We start from the raw sequence: 17,004 nt of genomic DNA, 5'->3' as shown, positions 1-17,004 counted from the left end.
CATTGTGAGAGACAGCCCAGGCTGGAGAGAGTTCTGGGAGCACAGCGGTCCCACAGTCCCAGGCTGCACCCCGGGGATCCCGTCACACCCGGTTAATACTGGGAATAGGGTGACCAGACAGCACATGTGAAAAATCAGGACAGAGGGTGGGGGGTAATAGGAGCCTATATAAGAAAAAGACCCAAAAATCGGGACTGTCCCTATAAAATCGGGACATCTGGTCACCCTAACTGGGAACTCTTGGGAAAAATCCAAAGTCTTCATAGACGTCCAATCTGGATGTCTCCTCTCTGTCCACCCATTGACATGGTGCCTTCTATACATAATGCCTCCTTAATGCTGAGAGGAGCTGCCTGGTCCTAGGGAATGTGGTTCTCCAGAGAGGGAGGGTCTTTTTTATCTTAATTTTTTATTTAAAAAATACATAACTTCCCATCCGGCCTTGCCCTTTTTAAATCCCCGCCCCCCTGGGCAATTGACCCCTTCCCCCCCCCCCCCCCCATATCGGTGGGCCTGGAGGTGACAATACAATAAATAATAACAATAACAGACAGACAGACACAGGCCAAACCCAGTGCAATCGATCTCGCTAGGACCCAGGAGGCGCCGGGCGGAGCGATTCCCGGGGTCACTCAGTCTGGCAGCAGGAAGTGAATTGCAGTCGCTGCAGTGATTCTGTGGCGGAGCAATCCATGTTCCTTGCAAGACTCCAGGGCCTCAGCTGCTGCCGCTGGGAACCCCAGAGCCCTGGCTGCAGGCGGGGGAGGTTTCCTATCGAGGGAGGAACATTCCCGCTGCTCCCTGAGAGACTCTCCCAGTGCAGAGACCCCAGCCTGTCCCGTCCCCCCCTTACTGGGACCCAGAGCCCTGCTCCCAGGCAGTGCCCCACGTGGAGAGAAGGTGAGACCTGCCCCCCTCCCTAGGGAGAGACGCTCCCGGTGCAGTCTGTCTGCAGGGGTAGGGGATGCCCCAGGCTGCTCCCAGCTGAGCTGGCTGCGATTCCCTGCATTGGACAGAGGAAAGATGGCTGCCAGCTCCCATGGTTTGCAGTGAGTGGGAGGGATTGGGGGTGGGACAGTAACATATGAGGAGCCAGAGGAGGATGGGAGCTAGAAGGGGGCTGAAGAGGGGAAGGGGGATCTGAGAGCCAGAGGGCATTGAGGGGTGAACAGGGATGTAGGAGGGGAGTGGACAGGGATATGGGGGGGTTGGGACCATGGGGATGTGGGGCTGCAGAAGGGAGGCTGAGGGAATATACAGGAATCGGGGGGCAGGGGGAGAATTCTGGGGTTCAGGGGAACAGCTGGAATAGAGGGAAACTCTGAGTGGGGGGATAAAGAGAAGGAAAAGGGGGGGCTGTGGGGAGAGGTGACTGTGGGGAAGCTGGAGGGAGAATATGAGAGCAAGTGGAGACCAGCTGGGGAAGGGAGAGTCATAGGATAGGAGAAGGGAGGGGGATGGTGAGAGATACAATAGCAGCTCCCCCAGCCCATGGGATACGAGAGGGGGAAGGGGCTGCCCCACCCAGCAGTGAGTGGGGAATCTTTCCCCCCTAGAAATGGTAAAACAAGCATGGGGGGGGGGGAGGGGCAGCGGACTTCCCCCTAAGGCAGGCCTGCACAACTCATAAAGCCGCAAGGGCCATATTACTCCAAAGAAAACAGCTGAGGGCCAAACCCCCCCCTGCCCAGTGCTGCCGAAACACACACCCCCAGCACCGCCAAAACACAACACCACCACCCCCGGCGCTGTCTGCCCCGCGGAAACAAACCCTCCTTCTCCAGCGCTGCCCCGCCGAAAAGGAAGGTGGGGGGGGGGTGACGTGACACTTTATTAAGAATTTTTCAATTAAAGCAAACAATTTTTTAAATTATTTTAATTTTTTTTATGAATAATGGAAAAATGAAAAACACTTGTTCCGTTGAAAGAAAACATTTGAACTTTTATATGACTTTGTATTGAACCTTGGTAATATGTTATAGCGGGCCCCTAAGGTAGTATAATTAAGGTAAAATAAAAATGTCTTTTTGCTAGAAGTAGAATAAGATCTTCCCCCCAACTTTGTAATCAGTTGCCCTGTTGAATGAATGAGGAAGGCGTGGAAAGCAGGCACCTCCAGACAGCTGCAACCCTTGGAGAGGGAATGGGAGCCAGACCAAGGACAATCAAACTTGTCAGGTGGGATGATTAGAGAAGAGCAGTTAGAAGCAAGCACCTTCCTTTGGGAACACCCTCTTTGCAGCATTGGGACAACCCCCAGCCCAGAGAAAAGCAGCAAAAAGGGCTAATTTTTATGAGACAAGATCAATAGAACAGGTCAGCCACGACTCGCCGCTTGCCTCCTCACCCCCCCCCCCCCCCCCCCGCCCCCCACGCCCCCCCCCCCCACTGCCTGCCCCCTCGTCTCCTCAGCCCCCCTCCCCCTGCCGCCAGCTCGCCTGCCCACCGCTGGCCTCTTACCTTCTGCCGCTGCCCCTACCCCCTGCCGCTGGCTCACCCTTACTTCCCAGCCAGCCGACCATTGGCTTGCCCCACCCTGCCGCTTGCCTACTCACCCCCCACGGGCCACACACTGAGCCCACGCGGGTCACATGTGGGCCGTATGTTGTGCAGGTCTGCCCTAAGGGCTCAGAATTTACAAGGCAAATATTCCCGCTTCCGCCCCTATTTGCGCACACATTTGCTCCTAATTTAGGGCATTTCTTCACGATTGACTGGATCAACGGAGCAGCGATCAATTCAGCAGGGGGTCGATTTATCGTGTCTAGTACACGATAAATCGACCGGCGATCACTCTCCCATCGAATCCAGGAGAAGCGCAAGGGAAATTGATGGGAGAGTGTCTCCCATCAACACACCACAGGGAAGACACCGCAGTAAGCAGATCTAAGTACCTCAACTTCAGCTACGGTATTCATGTAGCTGAAGTTGCCGATTTCCCATGGTAGTGACCGGCCCTTAGTCTTTGTTTTTTTTAAGACAATCTCATTATTTGGGGGGGTCTGACTCCTCAGTGATAAATGTTTGGGGCTGACAGGACTGAACAGGGTCCTGCTCTGATTTCTGTGTCAAAGCAGAGTCACTGCTGGGAACAGCAGGCAAGGAATTCATCTGGTATTTGTTTTGGTTTCATTCAGGTTCAGTTTCATTCAATAGGTTCAGTTTCATTTCTGGTTCAAGCGACCCAAAGAAACAAAAATAAAAGTTCAGTTACTGGTTTAAATCCTATTTCAATCTTAGTGAAGGTAAATCCAAGAAAGAGCTGCAACTTAAAATGGAAACTGTGATTTTTGATTATTTATTTATTTTGTAACTTTAACTTTACATGAGTTTTCCTAGTGTGTTTATGTTGTCAAATATACATGATTATTTTTCCTAAATAATCTGTTTGAGAAACCTAAAAAAAATATTGGAGGTGGGTATCAGAGAGTGCCCGGAGGAGGTTGGGAGGGGGCCCTGCAGGTGGCTTCAGTGGGGAAGGCAGCTTGGAGCATGAACCCTGCCTCAAGTGGGACAACTGGAGGGAGGAGCTGCCCCAGGGGTTGGGAGGGTGGGCGGAGGCCTGTCTATGGGGAGAAGGTTGGGGAGCCATTACCTTTGCCCTGTGACTTGAAGAATTATGAACTTCAGGGCCCAGGGAGCCTCCCCCCTCTTCTCTCCCCAGGGGGGTGTCTCAGAGGTGGCTCATCTACCTCTGGCCCCCCTTCTGCCTCCCATGGTGTGCAGGCAGCTCCCAAGCTTCCCCTCTCCCTCCCTGCTCTTGTGGTCTGGCCCCCTTCTATTCTCATTCTCTTCTCGCTGTCCTCAGGCAGGCCATTCTGGGAGCCATCACCAGCCCATTGGCTAGTTTGTTGTCTTCTCTTAAATGAAAATAAGATCACTATATTAAAAATGCTGAATCTTTATTTTAGCTGGTAACACCACCCTTCCCCCCCCCCCTTTTTTTTTTTGTTCAGTTCCGTTGAGGTTCAGTCGGTAAAACAAATTTAAGGTTGAGATTCAGTTCCAGTTAATGTATAAAATACCAGTTTGAACTGGGTCTCCGATTCCACTATGAGTCCAGATGGGCAAGTGAAATCAATATCGACCTGACTGTCCCTGGGGCTGCAGGGGCAGCACAGGGCGGCTCGGTTATTAGCTGCCCCCACGAGAGGGCTCTGGTAATTGCTAAGGCCAAAGAGGCCGGTGTCAGTCTCTCTCTCTGTGCTCAGGATACTGGAACCCTAGAGCCAGCTGGGCTTTCTGGGGCACATGATGCTGCCTCCATTGTGAGCTGGGAGTCCACACTGAGCAGCTGCTGCTCCCCAGCGGGGTCTGTGCTGGGACAGACTATCATTAAAGCCCCTCTGTGTCCAGCTGAGGGGGGACTTTCTCCTGTGGCTGGAACTAGCCCCCTAGGGCAGCCCTGGACTCTGCTGTCATCAACTCCTGAGCCAGAGACTACAGGTGATGAGAGAGACCTATAGGCAAGAAAGTGACTCTGCAGAAATGGCTCCTGCTCTGCCCCATCTCTGCTCCCGGGTGTCTGCTGCCCCCGACACACCCAGGCGCACACTCCTGTTAGCAGTGACAGTAGCTATTGGAGAGGAAACGCCCACGGGAATGGCAGGACAGTAACCAGTTCTTCCATGCAGAAGGGAGACAGGAGAGACTGGCAGGGGCAGCAGGAGCAATCAGTGGGGAGGGAGGTTCCCAGCTTCTAACCCTGCCCAACTCCATTCCCTGCAGCACCCCGGGGCAGACTGACTTTCCTGGGGAGGAGCAGGGAGAGGAAAAGCCAGTTCCTGCCTCTGCCTGGTCCCCGCGCTGCTGGGGGAATGTGCTGCCCTGGGGACAGTGTCAGGAGGGATCCCCCAAAGCAGCACCTTTGATTCTGCTCTTTTCTAGCATTTGGCTCAGAGACTGTGTTCCTGGGAGGATTTAAAAGTGTCTCATGGGTTTAGTCCGGGGGGAGGGGAGGGAGATCAGGGGGATCAGGTCTTTGTTGTAATAACATAACAGGGTTTTCTCAGCATGGTGGAGTCTAGAGCAGTGGTTCTCAAACTACTGTACTGGTGACCCCTTTCACATAGCAAGCCTCTGAGTGCGACCCCCCCCCCTTGTACATTAAAATCACTTGTTTATATATTTAACACCATTATAAATGCTGGAAGCAAAGCGGGGTTTGCGGTGGAGGCTGACAGCTCATGATCCCACATGTAATAACCTCGCAACCCCCTGAGGGGTCCCGATCCCCAGTTTGAGAACCCCTGGTCTAGAGTGTCTGTCTGCAGGGAAAGAGCCTGGGGAGAATTGGAGTGTGAAAGGGACTAATGCTAATTTAGAAACCTCCCCAATTGCCCTTCTCACCCTGACAGGCTGCAGAATAACAACCCTGTTTTGTTCCAGATCATCCTAGGGGACAGGGAAGGGAAATGGCTATGGTGGATCCAGCTCAGTTAGGGGATTTTGGGGGGAGCTGGTGGGGAGGGTTGCTGTAGAGGGGGAGGGGCAGGAAACAAACAGGGTGAGGCAGGGAGATGGACAAGGTGTGTTAAACCTGCTGGGACATGCTCAGCTTAGGACCTGATTTATTAACAGGCTCATTGGCGGGGTGAACATTCCCCCATTTCTGAAACAGGAAACAACCCCCTGGACAGGGCTGGGAAAACAGACCAGAGTGCTGGAGCCTGAACCCACTAGGCAGAGACTGCTGAGAAATACAAAGGAAGGTGCTGGGATTCCTGTCCCTGTTCCCTGCGCAGAACTCTGCTTCCCACGTCAGCCTGTGCCTAGTAGATGGGTGATAAATGAGAAGACCCCGCACTTCCCCATCTGCTGGGAGGTACAAGGGGCTCTCGCCTTCTCTCTGTTCCCTGGAGCCTCCTGGCCACTCTGAGCAAGGTGGAGGTGGGATTCTGCTCCACTGGCCCTCCCAGAGCTGTCCTATTTTTGGGCTTCTTTCCCCATGAATAGTGGGATTGTGGCTGGGGCACCAGGCACTGAGTGGGGAGTATCTGTCGTTTCAGATGCCGGTGACCTTCGAGGAGGTGGCTGTGTATTTCACCGAGGGGCAGGGGGCTCTGCTGGACCCTGGTCAGAGAGCCCTCTACAGGGACGTCATGCAGGAGAATTATGAGACTGTGACCTCGCTGGGTAAGGATTCCTGTCCCCTCAGCTATTGAAGCCCTGGGGCCTGCATTTCTGCACCTGGTCAGGTTCTTCCCTGGTCAGTTAGATTAGAGGGAAATGGGTCACATAGTCCACAGCTCCAGGGTTAGAGAACCATTCTCCTCCAAACCCCCTCCAATGGGATAAGGGAGTCATGGAGCTAATGGACATGCTAATTCATCTCCATCCCTCCAGCTGTCATGGGGGCAGAAGCAGAATATTATCCTCTCTGCATTAATGCTCACTTCAAACAGGTTCTCTGTGTACCTTCCTTCACGGGACTAGCTCCATGTGTGGGGAGGGCTCTGAGGTTTAAACAGAGGCAGGGGGTTAATGTCAGAGCTGCATGTGCCTCAGCAAGTCCCCCAGAGCACACAGCCCCTGAAAACTCCCAGTGAGGGTGTGACAACTCCCCTCCCCTCCAGACATCGCCCGATTCCAAGGGGGTTCAGTGACCATGTTCCCATCTGTTCAGATCCCACAACCCCCCAGCAAATAATGGGGTCAAGTTAAACTCGAGATGTGCCCTTTGTGACAAATACTCCACCAATCCTCTGTGCACTCTGCTCATGCCTGATTTCACCCCCTGAGCAGGACTCCCCATTCCCAAACCTGACCTGGTCGCCCGGCTGGAAGCAGGGGAAGAGCCATGGGTCCCGGATCTCCAAGCCTCTGAGGAAAAGAAGGTCCCAAGAGACACCCACACAGGTGAGGAGCCAGTGATACTGACACAGAAACTGGCAAATGAAGGAAAAAGCTGAAAATCTCCAAAATGTGCTATGAGCCCCCTCAGTTCTGCTTCATCTCACTCAGGTCAGGTTGTGGTCAGCATGGCAGATATCGCTCATGGCTTCCCACCCACCCTGTTAGCTGTCAGGAGTTTTCTCCCTAACTTCACTTCCCTGTGAATGTTTGGATGGGATGTGGAGGCAGAATCCAATTTCTCAGTCTCCCCAACAGTTAGTGTTGTTTTCCCTCTTTGCTATTCCCCTTTCTGTCCTTTCGACCAGCCCAGGCAATGACTCCTGCCTGGATCCTCTCCCCCAGCAGGTGACAAGACAAAGAGTGAGAACGAGGAGGAGACTCCACAGCAGGAAGGACCTGAGCAAGTGGAAATACAGGGGACCATTTTGAGATCTGACAGTAATTTTTCCCAGTGCTTGGAACAGAGAACAGCCTGGAGTAATTGGCGCAGGTCAGAGAGGAAGCTGGGAAACAACCCAAGGGAGAAAGTGGATGAATCTATTGAATGTGGGAGAGGAGGCAATGGTCCCAAGGAAACCACAGCCCAGCAGACAAATCACACAAAAAAGAGATCCTATAAATGCTTGGACTGTGGGAAAAGCTTCAGTTGGCTATCTGGCTTTATAAAGCATGGGAGAATTCACACAGGAGAGAAACCCTATGAATGCTTGAAGTGTAGGAAAACTTTTAGTCAGCACTCAGGCCTTGCTAGCCATGGAAGAATCCACACGGGAGAGCGACCCTATAAATGCCTTGAGTGTGGGAAAAGCTTCAGTCAGCTCTCAGGCCTTATTTGCCACAGGAGAATCCACACGGGAGAGAGGCCGTATAAATGCTTTGATTGTGGGAAAAGCTTCAGTGCACCATCAGCCCTTATTGTACATCAGAGAATCCACACTGGAGAGAGACCTTATAAATGCTTGGACTGTGGGAAAAGTTTCAGTCAGAGTTCTGGTCTTACTAGCCATGGGAAAATCCACACAGGAGACCGACCATATAAATGCCTTGAGTGTGGGAAAAGTTTCAGTGCACCATTAGCCCTTATTATACATCAGAAAACACACATGGGGGAGGAATCTTTAAAATGCTTGGACTGTGGGAAAAGTTTCAGTCAACGCTCAAGCCTTATTAAACATGGGAGAATCCACAAGGGAGAGAAACCCTTTACATGTTTGAACTGTGGGAAAAGTTTCAGTGAGAGCTCAAGCCTTATTAAGCATGGGAGAATCCACACGGGAGAGAAACCTTATAAATGCTTGGACTGTGGGAAAAGTTTCAGTCAGAGCTCTGGCCTTATTAGCCATGGGAAAATCCACACAGGAGAGGGACCATATAAATGCCTTGAGTGTGGGAAAAGTTTCAGTGCACCATCAACCCTTATTATACATCAGAGAACCCACACGGGGGAGAAACCTTATAAATGCTTGGACTGTGGGAAAAGTTTTAGTCGGACCTCAGGCCTTATTAGCCATGAAAGAATCCACACAGGAGAGAAACCCTTTAAATGTTTGGACTGTGGGAACAGTTTCAGTCAGCGCTCAAGCCTTATTAAACATGGGAGAATCCACACGGGAGAGAAACCCTTTAAATGCTTGGACTGTGGGAACAGTTTCAGACAGCGTGCAAGCCTTATTATGCATGGGAGAATCCACACGGGAGAGAAACCCTTTACATGCTTGGACTGTGGGAAAAGTTTCAGTCAGCGCTCAAGCCTTATTAAGCATGGGAGAATCCACACGAGGGAAACCCCATAAATGCTTGGATGAAGGGAAAAGCTTCAGTCCCAGCTCATAACTTCATAAACATCTGAGAATCCACATGGGACAGAATCTATAAATGCTTTGACTGTGGAAAAAGTTTCATTTGAAGATCAAACCTTGCTTGACATCAGACAGTCCACACAAGAGGGAGAACCCATAAATGCTTGGATTGTGGGAAAAGCTTCAATAACTGCAGGAAAAGATTCAGTGTGAGCTTACACATTATTCCCCATCAGATAATTCACAGAAGAAAGAGCTTGAATTGGGGGAAGCTTCATTTGGTGCTCACAGGGCATCAAGCATCAGCAAATCCACACAGGGAAGAGCCTCTCAGATGTCCTTAGCACGAAAAATGCTTAGTTGGAGCTAACACCACATTGGACAGCAGAGACTCCTCCACAAAGGAGAGAAATTCTCTCAGTGCCCTGACTAGGGCTGGCCTTAGTAAAAACTCCATTTCCTAATTCCCACACACAGCAGTGGCATTTGGCTCTCAAGTTTCCAACTGCCCGTCTCTAGGGGCAGGTTCCAGCAGCAGCTGATCAGTGACCTTCTGGCTTTGCCTGGTCTAAGCAAACCCCAGGCAGAGGAGGAGAAGTCCCTATCAGCCTCTCCTCCCTGCTGCAGCCCTGGCTGCTGAACTGATGGGCCTTCCTGCCTCCTGGTAACCTGCTGGCGGAAGGGAGAGAGAAACTGCTTGTGACACTACACCCCATATTCTTCACAGTACTATTACTATGATATTATGACATAATTATGATGCATTTTGTACAAGAAGGGTCATGTAAGATGTCATTGGAAAAGTTCTGATTTGCTGAATATGAATATCCTATTTGTACGCATGTATCATTTTGGTATCTGAAGTTATGAATCATGACTATGGCCTTGTCTACACTGGCACTTTACAGCGCTGAAACTTTCTCACTCAGGAGTGTAAAAAACTCCCCCTTGAGCGATGCAAGTTTCAGCACGCTAAAGTGCCAGTGTAGTGGCACCAGGGCTGGGAGCCGTGCTCCCAGGGCTGTTAGCTGCCCTTCGTGGGCGTGGTTTTTTTAGAGTGCTGGAAGAGCCGCAGCAGTTGTTAGTGTAGACAAAGCCTTTGTATCTTTATTTCAAATGTAGTTACACCTGGGTGACACCCACTAGGCAAGATGCTTCCAGTCTAGACAGCTGGTTGGGAAGGGCCTATATTGGGTAATGAGCCATTGGGGGAAACAATGGGCTATAGGAGAATCTCATCCCCCCCTGAGTACGCTCCAGACAGCCTATGAGTAATGGGTGCTATGACTCAGCAAGGTATGCAAGGGCATGTGACCAGACCACATGACACTGATCTCTGTTTTGGGTACCTATGTTTTTCCACAAACTGGTCTGGGAACCAAGGTTGAAAGAAAGGGTTTCTGCCATATGGAACAGCTATGTAAGGGAGTGACATCATTGGTGGTTGTTCACTCTCCCACTGCTGAACGCCTGCTGAACGAAGCTCCAAAAGAAAATGACTTGGAACAGGGGTAGGGAGCCCAAGCTGCAAAGCAAGTGCAGCTTGTGTCTTCAGCATCTGCAAGCCTGCTTGTATCATCAGTCAGGATGAAAAATTGTTAATTCATATCCAATCTTTCTAGTCTTTTAGGCTTAGTTTCTGATTTTGTTTGTTTACTAGATAATCTGCTTTGAGCTGTTTGATATCACTTATAATCACTTCACTTCGATTTTTCTGTCGTTAATAATCTTGTTTTACGTTTTAATCTGAAACAGTTTGCTTCTGAGTAAAGTGTCTGGGGAAAATCTGCAGCCAGAACCTGGGAAAGGAGGATAAGGGAACAGATGGACACACACATGCACAGAATTTTTCTGATTATCATCTCCCTGACCCTCCCCCCAGTCACTAGGTCAGTCTGTGCAGTCAGGTGATAATGGTGATGTCACCAGTCCTTGATGTGGTCTTTCAAGGGGGTCTCTACTACCCCCAATTGGCTTTTTTCAGTTGGCCCCTAGGATCTAATTAGACCTAGCAGTCTGCATCAGTTCCTTTGGGCTGTGTCTATAGAGTCAGCCCAAGATAGAGAGGACTCCATTGTTTCTGCCCATGCCTATCCACCCTCTCTGTGCTCTCTCCTTTTATAGCTGGTTTTGTCTCCCTTACTGGTTGCAGCTGTGGGAGCCTGCCTCTGTTATTGGCAGTAGAGGCAGCTGTGTGGGGATCTGGTCAGGCTGCTTGCTTGCAGGCAGGAGGGGCTCCCCTCCCCCTAAAAACCTTTGCTCAATATGGGGTTTGTAGATTTCCCTTTACAAGCAGACAGGAGTAAAAGTGCATCATTTTTCAGGCCTGCTCTAAAATGCTGTCTCTGAATAACCACCCGCTTTCTGTGCTCACGTATTGGACACAGCTGCCCAGACCCCCATCTCCCTCCAGTTCTGCTTGCATTTCCTAGACCGGCTTCTCCACTAGGGATCCCCTATTTCTAATCAGGTCCCTGTGGAGGAAGGGATGAGGAAACAGAGACACAAATCTCTCTCCCTCACCCATAATCTGTCAGTCCCGGCTCCTTTTCTGGTGGGGAACTAAAGTAAAACTGGCCCATCAGGGCTGTGAGCAGGAAATCTCCTCCCTCCCCCAGCAGCTCCCCCAGGGCAATGACCCAAAGCCTCCCCACCAGCATACAGAAGCTGAATGTCCATGTGATAGTGGTTGGAATGAGCTGGGATCTCAGTCTGGGCCATAGTGGGGCAGATGACCCCATCTCACACAACCACACCCAGCAAGGCCCACACTGATTTTCTCCCTTTTTGTCAGCCCCAGCAGAGAGACCAGGGACTCATTGGCCCACAGAGACCAAGCTCCTGTCCCCCGGGTGAGGGCTGGGGCCCGAGGGCAGCGGTGAGGGGATCTTGCACTAGGGGTCCTGCATGCACAGGGTGTGGAATAAACAGAGAGCTCTAGGGGTGCCTGGTTCAGTGCTGCATGTGCTGGCCAAGAAGGCAGCAGTCACGCCTGTTCTTAGCCTGGCAGCTACTGCTTCTGTTTCCCTGCACGGTCTCCCCAGCTCTCATGGACTCCTGGCTCTTTGCAGATGGCAGCAGGTGTGCGGGGAGCTGGCCCAGGGGCTCCTGCGCTGTACAGGGGATGGGCTAACCAGAGAACTCCAGGCCCCAAGGCTCTCAGTCTTGTCCAGTCTGGCTGCAGGAGGAGATCTGGGGACAGACAGAGGGGGCCTGGGTGACACTGGGGAGCAGCCACGTGGGACCAGAAATGGAACTCCAGCTGCGGTGAGAATGGAGCACTTGCCAGGCTAGTTACAGGGGCTGCCGTATAGCTGGTACAATGATGCAGCTATTTAATGCATTGCACTGAGGAATTCATACATTCTTGCAGCTGGATGGTGTGAGCTGAAATTATTTATCTGCTCCTGTTTTGCTGGATAATGCATGGCTGGAGATTTCTAGCCATGAGTCACACTCCTTCATTCTGCGGCTGTTTCATGTGGCTGGGCACTGCATCCAAGAGTCTATTGCGGCAGGGTGGCTTTGAGCTCAGATTCAACAGTGAATCTGGGGAGTGGCCTTCTGGAATCAGAACAGGAGCTGCAACTGCAATGGGAAAGGCCTGCTGAGCCGAGATGCTGCTGGTTACTTCATGAGCAACCAGATACAATATTGTTACAGATCCTGACTCATACTGTGATGAGATACATTGTCATGATTATGAAAGGCAAACTGGTTACTCGGTTGTAAATTTCCTTCTAACCAGTCAGTCTTCCTGCTGTCAGCTCAGGTGGATGGGCTCAGGCAGAGGATCTCACTGCTGCTGGGTTGTTTTTTTTGCTGGTGAAAATATTGCCTGAGAATTGTAGTCATCAGTCAGACACACGCAGTTATTTTTGGCCAACAGAAGTGGCCTCCAGGAGCTGTGAGGGGGAGGCTGGCGAGATGAGTCCCTCAGTCCATGTGACTTGCAGCTGACTGTGCCAATGAGACAATCCCCAGACTGCTGAGCGGAACGGGGGGATGGGGGAGGGGGGATGCTATCCAATGCTAAGGACAAAACACATGGGCTCGGGTACAGTGAAACGAGCCAGAAGCCATGAGTACAAATCATCTCACTTCTACTGAGTGCTCCCATCTCTTATGGCTGACCATGACTTCATATCCCCAGCCCTAGAACGCAATCTAGTATTGGACACCTTTGCAGCCCATTGTGCTAATAAGTTAACAGAGAAGTTACACAAGGTCAAAATGGGGACTAGAACTAGGGGCTCTAGTGTGGAAGCCCCAGGTATTAGCTACTCATCCCCACCGGCTTTAGTCTCAAAGTGTCAAATATCTGTTGACTCTCCTGTTGCTAACCGTTATGCCACACCGGGGTACCAGAATAAGGTGGGCAGGGGGCCATGGCCCCATCACTTTTAAAAGTGGGAGGGTTATGTCCGCCCTCTTTTTAGTGGCCGTAAGGGTGAGGGACAGTGGGAGGGGCAGAGAGAGAGCAGGGGATGGGGCCTCATGGGGGAAGGGGCAGGCAAGGGTGGGGCCTTGTGGGGAAGGGGCATTGCAAGAGTGGGAGCTTGAGGGGAAGGGATGGCACAGGGGCCGCAGGAAAGGGGCAGTGCAGGGGGCGGGGTGATGGTTCAGGTGCTGGTGTCCTTCCCCCCTCCCCCCCCCCCACACACTTTTAAGGAGCTTCCCTCACACACACACACACCCACACCACCACCACAGTGAAGCCAGCAATAGGAACCCAGAGTCCTGATCACAAATGTTCTACTGATGACTAGCAAATACTTGTGTAACCCACTGGAAAAGCATGTGTCCTGTCCCTGCTGGTGGCTGTCCACACACAGCACAGCAATTATTCCCAGAGCTGAAGTGGTGGGGTGTGCATTGGGGATCTGAAGAGACATGATTCAAATCCTGTAGCAGATCCAGAGGGAGGGGAACTTTGTAGTTCAGTGTGTTTTGTATTAGTTTCTATTTTGCTTTTTTTTTAAAAAAAAGTTGTTGTTAATGGTTTATTTTAGGGCTGTTGATTACTCAGAGTAAACTCATGCAATTAACTACAAAAAAATAATCGTGATTAATCACACCGTGAAACAATAGAATACCAATTGAAATTTATTAAATATTTTTGGATGGTTTTTCTAAATTTTCAAATATATTGATTTCAATTACAACACAGAATACAAAGTGTACAGTGCTCAGTTTATATTATTTTTATTACAAATATTTGCACTATAAAAATGATAAAATAAATTGTATTTTTCAATTCCCTCATTACAAGTACTGTAGTGCAATCTCTTTATCATGAGTGTTGCACTTACCAATGTAGATTTTTTTTTGGTTACATAACTGCACTCAAAAATAAAACAATATAAAACTTTAGAGCCTACAAGTCCACTCAGTCCTACTTCTTGTTCAGCCAATCGTTAAGACAAACACATTTGTTTACATTTACAGCAGCTAGTCCAAGCCAGCCCCTTACTGCTGCAGCCTCACTGCTATTGGTAGTGTGCTAGCTTCAGCAGTGTCCGCATGTTTACATGTACCCAAGAATCACACCTCCCAGCTGCTGTTGAGACGTACCCTCAATTGAACTGGGATATTCTTAATGTAAGGAGGGTCTGGATGAGCTCTCCCCAACACCTAGTGATGAGCTGGGAAAGAGGACTTTTAACTTTGTTTGCTTAGGCACATCCACCCTGCCTAGGTGCTCAGCATGATGGGGCTGATTTTCCCAAATGGTCACTTTTGGCTGGTGTTGGATCACAAGTCACTTTGTTATTGGGGGCTGGGGTACTAAAGAGTTGTTATCCTTGTTGTGTGAATCAAGGGCAGCAGAACTGTGCTTGGCATACCCTGATTGAGGGACTCATCTTCAACTAACTGCACTCTGTAGGCAGGGGACATGGGTGCCGAAACCCAGTGGAGTTATGAGAGTATGGTGATATACTTGTGCCTGCTGGTGTGGGCTCCAGACACAATTTGATCCTTACTGTGTAATGACAGAGCAGATTAAGACTCAACTGGGAGTCTTGTTACAAACCAACAGAGCTGAAATCACTGATAATCAGGTCTCAGCATTAGGCCTACTGTGGGACAGTGTCTCTGATACAATAGACTGCCCTGTCTGTGCTAGCAATGAGGCTTTCTGCCTAACGGCTGAAATGACTGAGAGTTGTGCTAAGTGGTAGGACCTCAAGATATCCCAGAGAGTGTGGGATGGTGAGCAGACAGATGACCAAGTGGCTGGTGAAGGGATGAGTGGAGTGGTGAGTGGCTGGCTAGGCAGACCGTGCCACAGCAAATGCCTGGACAGCTCTGAGTGAGCAAGGTGCACCCCCCCCCCCCCATGCCAGGGGGAGAGGTGAACTCTGCAGATGCATCTCTGAACTCTGGGTCTTCACTGTGAGTGGGGTGGGGTGAGAAGGGAGGGGCACGTTAAAGGAACTTTTGGTTGCTGGCCTTAAGACCCTGAGGCAAAAGGACACTGCCCAGTGACCTGTGAGGTGGGTGTATGCACTGAACCCACAATAGGTGGGAACTAAACCCCATTGAGTTATTTCAGTGACAATGTGTGTGCAGAGAAGCCTTGGCTTAGCTGTGTCTTGCTGTACATCTAGCCACTGGCCTGGGACCAGCCGGGCTACAGGGGTTATGTAGAACCATGGAACCACGGGCTACATGTAACCATGGGTTACGGTCAGAAGCACCTGGTTTGTGCTAGTGACAAGGCATGAAAATGTCAGCAACACATTAATCCAGAGCAACTCTTGAGCTGAAGGGTGATATTATGGTAAATCTCCTAAGCTTTATGACATCGCAGTCTAAAGGTTACAGCCCAGCCCATCCAAAATGCCATCTAAGAGCTGGAAAGAAGATTTTAGGTTTAATCTTTGTAAAACTCCATAGACCAAAGGAAAAGTAACAATCCTACCCCCACCCTGCCCCATTCCAGCTGCCCCAGGCTCCTCCAATCATTCACCTTGGGCCGATACTGAGCTCCTAATCACTGGCCTGGTCTACACTAGGAGGTTATGTCGAATTTAGCAGCGTTAAATCGACTTAACCCTGCACCCGTCCACACAACGAAGCTATTTAGTTCGACACAGAGGTCTCTTTAAATCGATTTCTGTACTCCTCCCCGACGAGGGGAGTAGCGCTAAATTCGACATGGCCATGTCGAATTAGGGTAGGTGTGGATGGAATTCGACGCTAATAGCTCCGGGAGCTATCCCACAGTGCACCACTCTGTTGACGCTCTGGACAGCAGTCCGAGCTCGGATGCTCTGACCAGCCACACAGGAAAAGCCCCGGGAAAATTTGAATTCCTTTTCCTGTCTGGGCAGTTTGAATCTCATTTCCTGTTTGGACATCGTGGCGAGCTCAGCAGCACTGGCAACGATGCAGAGCTCTCCAGCAGAGGTGACCATGCAATCGCAGAATAGAAAGAGGGCCCCAGCATGGACTGATCGGGAAGTCTTGGATCTGATCGCTGTGTGGGGCGATGAGTCCGTGCTTTCGGAGCTGCGATCGAAAAAACGGAATGCGAAGATCTACGAGAAGATCTCAAAAGTCATGACGCAGAGAGGATACAGCCGGGATGCAAAGCAGTGCCGCGTGAAAATCAAGGACCTGAGACAAGGCTACCAGAAGACCAAAGCGGCAAATGGACGCTCCGGATCCCAGCCCCAGACATACCGTTTCTACGAGGCACTGCATTCCATTCTAGGTGCAGCCACCACCACTACCCAGCCACTGACCGTGGACTCTGACGATGGGGTATTGTCTACGGCCGCTTCCTCAGAGATGTTCGCAGACGGGGAAGATGAGGAAGGAGATGAGGAGGACGAGGCAGTCGACAACGCATACAACGCTGATTTCCCCGACAGCCAGGATCTCTTCATCACCCCCACGGAGATCCCTTACCAACCCTCCCAAGGCGTTAACCCTGACCCTGAATCAGGGGAAGGATCAGTCGGTAAGTGTTTTAAACATGTAAACATTTATTTTGATCAGAACAGGAATGGAATATTAACAATGGGTTTTTCATGATTACTTTGCCCTAGGCGCTTAACTTTTTAGTCCTTGCCAGTGCAAGTCCTGCAAAAGTATCTCAAAATGTCCGGTTTTGCATGATTACTTTGCCCTAGGCGCTCTACTTTTTAGTCCTTGCCAGTGCAGCTACTGGAAAATTCTGTCAATATGTCCGGGGATAGAGCAGAAATCCTCCTGGGACATCTCCACGAAGCTCTCCTGGAGGTAATTTGAAAGCCTTTGCATTAGGTTCCTGGGGAGAGCGGCCTTATTGCGTCCTCCATGGTAGGAAACTTTTCCGCGCCAGGCTATCAGCAAGTACTCC

At 50.6% G+C, this 17,004-nt stretch overlaps 1 protein-coding gene across 1 annotated transcript; it reads left to right on the top strand.

Moving 5' to 3' along the window:
* Positions 1–6,483: 6,483 nt before the first annotated feature.
* Positions 6,484–7,772, top strand: LOC112119438 (zinc finger protein 34-like; the record flags this gene model as incomplete). The annotated part of the gene is made up of 3 exons (XM_029914329.1): positions 6,484–6,544; positions 6,745–6,858; positions 7,198–7,772. Coding segments are annotated over exons 1-3 (750 nt in total), but the record flags the coding sequence as incomplete, so codon positions are not given.
* Positions 7,773–17,004: the final 9,232 nt, after the last annotated feature.

Source organism: Terrapene carolina, unplaced genomic scaffold, assembly GCF_002925995.2.
Source record: "Terrapene carolina triunguis isolate 2854851 unplaced genomic scaffold, T_m_triunguis-2.0 Scaffold35030, whole genome shotgun sequence".
Taxonomy (NCBI): domain Eukaryota; kingdom Metazoa; phylum Chordata; order Testudines; family Emydidae; genus Terrapene; species Terrapene triunguis.
The sequence above is the reverse complement of the archived record's forward strand: the minus strand, read 5'-3'. Positions and strand labels throughout refer to the sequence as shown.